This window comes from Myotis yumanensis, unplaced genomic scaffold (genome assembly GCF_028538775.1).
Source record: "Myotis yumanensis isolate MYYU_CA2020_CCGP unplaced genomic scaffold, mMyoYum1.0.hap1 SCAF_10, whole genome shotgun sequence".
NCBI lineage: Eukaryota > Metazoa > Chordata > Mammalia > Chiroptera > Vespertilionidae > Myotis > Myotis yumanensis.
Window position 1 is genome coordinate 57,918,575 of NW_027223761.1, and position 5,307 is coordinate 57,923,881.

General features: G+C 53.1%; 1 protein-coding gene across 2 annotated transcripts; it reads right to left on the minus strand.

The window, feature by feature from the left end:
• Window positions 1-2,040: 2,040 nt before the first annotated feature.
• IZUMO1R (IZUMO1 receptor, JUNO) lies at window positions 2,041-4,134 on the minus strand. Of its 2 annotated transcripts, none has more exons than XM_070426891.1 (4): window positions 3,997-4,134; window positions 3,051-3,239; window positions 2,484-2,619; window positions 2,041-2,309 (listed from the first exon to the last, which is right to left on the minus strand). In XM_070426891.1, exons 1-4 carry the CDS (start codon window positions 4,132-4,134, stop codon window positions 2,041-2,043), a joined length of 732 nt encoding a protein of 243 aa, XP_070282992.1. The 2 variants fall into 2 exon arrangements, with proteins under 2 accessions (XP_070282992.1, XP_070282991.1); XM_070426890.1 differs by having other exon boundaries at window positions 2,484-2,624; window positions 3,035-3,239.
• Between the last annotated feature and the right edge of the window lie 1,173 nt (window positions 4,135-5,307).

A 5,307-nucleotide genomic window follows, 5' to 3' on the forward strand; every position in this document is an offset into this window, starting at 1 on the left:
ATCTCAAGGCTTTTGTGAGGCTCCACCGAGCTAGTGCACGTTAGGAGCTTAGCAGAACCCCAGGCTCAGAGTAAGGGATCAATAGATAGTAACAGTTACTAGGGCTCCCAGAACTACTCTTGTTTGTCTCAATTTTAACCATCCTTTGACTATTTTTTAAAATATATTTTTATTGATTTCAGAGATTAAGGAAGAGGGAAAGAGAGATAGAAACATCAATGATGAGAGAATCATTGACCGGCTGCCTCCTGCATGCCCCACACTGGGGATCGAGCCTGCAATCCAGAATGTGCCCTGACAGGGAATTGAACAGTGACCTCCTGGTTCATAGGTCGATGCTCAACCACTGACCCACACCAGCCAGGATACTCTTTTAATATTCATACCCCAAAATACTAAAGAAAGTGATTAAACTCTCAGCTTTATTAACAAGCATACAACCTCAGACATTTCACACAGTGCTCAGTTCTTAAGAAATTTTACCTACATGTGTTTTTGAAGCCACAGTTTATTAAGAGCAGCTAAAGGTTCTGCTTCAGATAATTCATGCCTTGGCGACGCAACGCAGGTGGTTGTGTCTAACATTTTCCTTCTGTTCTCAATGAAGTGACCCTTCTTCGGTGGGGCTTGAGCCTCACCCCCTTGTGAGGCCTTCCCAGGACCCCACCCCTCATTCTTGCAGACTTCCGGAGAAGTGCTTTGTCACCACCACTGCTGTCTGTGCCCTCCTCCAGACTCTGAGCACTCACTTGGAAAGGACGCTCTCTTGTTGGTTTTAGGACCCCAGTGCCCTCTGCCACAGGGCTTGCTCCATGAAGGAGCATGTGCAAGGTGAGCGCGGAAGAATGGAGGTGGAGTTTAACCGATGAGCAGGGCTTGCTGGTGTCTGACAAGAATGAGTAATTGTTAGAAAAGCCAACTAACTCAAGTGCAGAAACATCAGAAGCCTCTCTTCATCAGAGAGAAGGTTGAGGGGAAGACAACACCTATGCTGGGAAGCTACTGGGCTTCAGGCTCCAGAAGGTTCCGAGAGGGCAGTCGGCTGCCAATCCACTTACAAAGGGGATGTGAAGGCTGCCCCGGGGCACCTGCTCTAGCCCAGTTCTGACTCTTCAGTCTTGTTCTCTGGGACATGGAACTGCCTGAGAAGCACAGACTATATCCCCACAGACAATGGCACTACTGGCTTTTCCATTTCCTTTTTATAAGTGAAAAGCATCTGGTCCAACTACCTCATTCCTCTCAGCAGAGAGGGAAGCCCAGACAGTCTTAAATGAAGATCAGAAGGCTTGCCAAAAAGTCAGGAAGGAAAGGTGTATCAGAACTCAGGCTTCCAAGGGTCAAGGCTGTGCTGAGGGAAAGCTGAAAGCAGTTGAGGCAGCTGCTTCAATCTTGGTGTGCAAAATAGAGCCGGTGGTTAGGGTGGTCCCATCCTCTCCCTGGTTTTAGGCCTTTTGTTCAGTGTCTCACTTATTGAAGAAAGGGGGTGTTGAAAGCACTCCCACCAGAGCAGTGGAAGGGTATCATGAGAGGGCCTGGCATGCGTTAAAGAAGTTGGTCACCATTCTAGGTAAGTAACAGCCAACTCCGACTTCAGCACAGCAGGCAAACTGGCCCCCTCTCGGTGCAGTTGACTCCCTGAGCATAGAGCTTAGACAGGGCGGGTCACAGAGAGGAAAGCTCAGCTGCTGTGCTAGTGTTGACCCCATCGTGGGAGGGAAGCCCAGGCTGTCACCACTGGCTCTGCCAGGGAAAGGGTGGTGTTCCCTGGATGTGAAGGGCCCACCACCAGCCTTAAGGCAGGATGGGGTGAGTGACCTTGTTAGTCCCCACCCCTGGCTGCCTTCTAGGCAGGGGAAGGCAGAGCAGAGCAGTGGAGTGGTCTAGAACTAACGTGCAAGGCTCAGGCACCGGCTCCTGCAGCCTCAGTGCCCCCAGTCCCCTAACCTGTGCTGCTCTGTGTCAGGACAGGACTGAGGAAGGAGGCTGCCAGGGCCTGGCCCATAGCCGAGGGAGTGTGGGAGGGAGACTTAGGGACTCTCAGGAAAGGAATAGCAGGAACAGAGAGAAGGCCATGAGAGTGTGGGAGATTTCCCAGGATGGGGCCGGGCTAGCAAAGAACTGGGCCACGGCCATGTTGGGGTTGCACTGAGAGGGCTCGAACCACTTCTGCAGACACCGCCCACTGTTCCTTCGCTCAGGGCTCGCCTTGAAGGAGTTGCCCCAAATCTTCTCACACAAGGCAGCCGGGGTGGGGAAGTAATAGGGGAAAGGATGGCAGCGGGCCCTCGCAGGACAGCGGCTCTTCCCTGTAGGGATTAAGGCAGAGACAGCTTACCTCCCACTGTTCCCAACCTCACATCCCCATCCTTGCCTTGGGGGAGCATAGAAGGCTGGCACCTGCCCCCCCAGGTCAGGGGCCTACAGGGCCCTGCTCCCCCGCCCGCCCCTCCCCCTCCCAGGCTCTGTCAAGCACCACTCACCCCGACTCCAGTCCCAGCCTTGGAGCCAGTTGGATTTGCAAGTGTAGGATGTGCGGCAGTCTGCCCACCACTGCACGCAGTCCTCCTGGCAGAGTGGTGCGTCCAAAATTCGCTCTTCCTGCTCACATGGGGCCACCTGGATGGGTAGCCAGAGACAAGAAATGATAGTTGAAATCTGAAGACTGTCAGTAGCTACAATGGTACTATTGTGCCAGGAACTATCAGAACACGCGCTCCTCCGAAGTCTTTAAGGAGCATTTTACCATTGAGAACAACGAGGCTAAGAGAGTAAACAGTTTGTCCCAGGCTACACAGCTTCCGTTCCTACAGACAGAAGACGGGACTCAAATAGTCCCTCATCCTACTGTGCTCCTCTGACCCGTCTCCCTACAGGGCCATTCTCCCGAGGCAGCTTCCTTTCATCCTTTTCCCAACAGCGGCCTCCGACTCTGCTCTTGTCCACAGGGGACAGCATTTGCTGTTCCTGCTAGTGTCCTGGGACTCAGGCTCTCGGGAACAGGGCATTGCGCAGATGTGCCTCCCGCCTCCTCAGCCCAGTCTTCCCACCTGCTGGATCCAAGGCCCCAGGTTTGGGGAGCACTGGTGCAAGCACTTGGCCTGGATGAAGTGCTTCTGACAGTCGGGTATCATCAGTCCACAGTGAATCAGGCTGAAGTTGTAGAGCACAGCCTCATCCAGGTGGGCTTCCCAGCTTGTGTTGGTCGTGCAGCAGGCATTGCCCTTCCAGGGGCTGCACTGAAAGGGGAAGAGGCAGCAAAAGGAATTTCGGGGCGGTAGTGGGTAAAGGCAGGGGCTTGATGAGTATCCAGGGTAGAAAGGAAAATGTGTCCCCTCGAAGGGGACCTGGGCAGGTGCAATGCCTTTAGGCTAGCACCCTCTGTGTAGAAGGAATGCTAACAATCTGTCAATATTGATACCCAAGGACACCTGCACACTGACCTCCCTGCCCCAGTCCCCTAGAAGCATGACTTCCAGGGTCTCAACTCCTGAGGGGCAGCAGAGGGACCCCATGAGACCCATGGGAATGTGGGGTTGCACGAGTGGGAGGTAACCATAGCTGAGAAGGGCTCAGTAAATGCCATGTCGATGCCAGCTCTGCTCCTCCTCCCACATCCCTGTCAATTGCCTTTAGGAGCTTGGGGAGGAGTCACTTAAGTCAAATGTTTCCATGGGGCCTGTTGGTAGGAAGGCTAGAGAAGGAGGACCATGTTTGTTTGAATCTATGCTGAGCCAATGGTGGGCCTCTGGAATCCCCATCTGCCCCTGCTCCCCGAGTGGCCGGGCAGCTCAGAGACAGGAACTTTCAATCACTCAGCAATTATGGTCTCAAAAGGTCATAGTGTCCCTCCAGGGGGCTTTGCCCAAATTCTAACCTAAGGAACCAAACAAGTCAGGGTCGATGGGGGTTCAGAAACCACCTTGGCATTTGTGCCCCTTCCCTGATCGGCAGAAGCAGCCCGCCCTGACCCTGGACCAGGTCTGGCCTCTGTACCTCATCGTAGAGTGGGTCCTCTGGCCCAGGCTCCGGCTTGTGGTGCTTGGTCTTCATGCAGACATTGAGGCGCTTGTCCCCAGCCCAGATGGGCGTGACTATCCACAGCCCTAACAAGAGCTGCCACCACCACTCCATGGCCACTGCGGAGAGAAGACCCACCCGCTCTTGTGACAGAGAAGACATCTCCATTCTCTCCCCTATCCCAGGGGTGAGGGCAAGCTTCAAGGCTCTCTCAAGAGACCACGATGCTCTGGCTGCTCCTAGGACCTGTATCTGAAGCAGCATCATAACATGTCAGGCAGGTGGAATAAGCCTTAGAGGTCTGACACCCACCCCCAACAACTGCACGTACGCGTACACATACACATACACACACACACACACATATACACACGGAAGCTAAAGCCCAGAGAGTGGAAGAGCCCAGCATGAGGTGCAGGAACCAACGGTGGACCCATCACAGTGAACTTGAAAAGCTTTGACCTCGCCCAAGTTTAGTATCTCAAATATTCCTGGTGGAGACTCCAACCCCACCTTCCAGGCCCGAACCTAAGGCTGCTCTCTCTGCTCAGCACCAGTTTCAAGCATGGAGTATTTTTAAAGAACCAGGTAAAAAGAGGAAACATACTACCCTTCTAGTTTGTATTTTTTTTTCATACTTACTTTCACAGCAGGAGCCGCTCCCTCCACCTCCAGAGATTGTGAGGCTGAGCAGACTCTACGACCCGCCCATTTATTACCCACTCCAGTTCCTACTCCTCCAGGTGCAGATGCGGAACCCCAGGTGGCTCCAGTTAAGCGGCATCAGCTTGGTCTTACCTAGTGTAGGGCCCTCCTGTGGCTGGAGCCCCAGGGTTTCTGGAAAAGAGCTTTGCTTTCTCTGAGAAACAGAGGCCCCACAGTGTGAGACCCTGGGCTCTGTGGTCAGCTGCTGGATTCCGCTCTCAGCTCTGCCACTTGCGAGCTGGACGCCGTTGAGAAAATGAGTTCAACTCTCCAGGTGTTAGTTTTCATGTCTATAAAGGGGGCTGTTCCAATGGGATTGTTGGGAAAAAGAAGTGAAAAAGAAAGTTCATGGAAATGACTATAGGCATCATGCCTGACAAGGGTAAGTCTTAATGATTTTTATTCCTATCTTGTTTTCCTCGGAAGCGTTTCTTTCTCTGCCCTGTTCCACCTGCCCCTTCATCTGCGTAGTTACCTGCGTAGTTACCACTTGGTTTGTAACAGTAACGGTGACCTCTCTCAGCCCCCAGGAGCTAAGGTTCCTGTTGGAGAGCAGACCCAGCAGCACAGGGATACAGAGAT

Bases quoted from the DNA above. Each gene is read 5' to 3' on its own strand.
- IZUMO1R (XM_070426890.1), bottom strand. From the start codon at position 4,134: ATGGAGTGGTGGTGGCAGCTCTTGTTAGGGCTGTGGATAGTCACGCCC. The intron at 3,240-3,996 runs GTACAGAGGCCA...TTCCCCTTTCAG, and splicing joins AGGACCCACTCTACGATGAG to TGCAGCCCCTGGAAGGGCAA. The intron at 2,625-3,034 runs GAGGAGGCGGGA...TCTGGCTACCCA, and splicing joins GCAGGTGGGAAGACTGGGCT to TCCAGGTGGCCCCATGTGAG.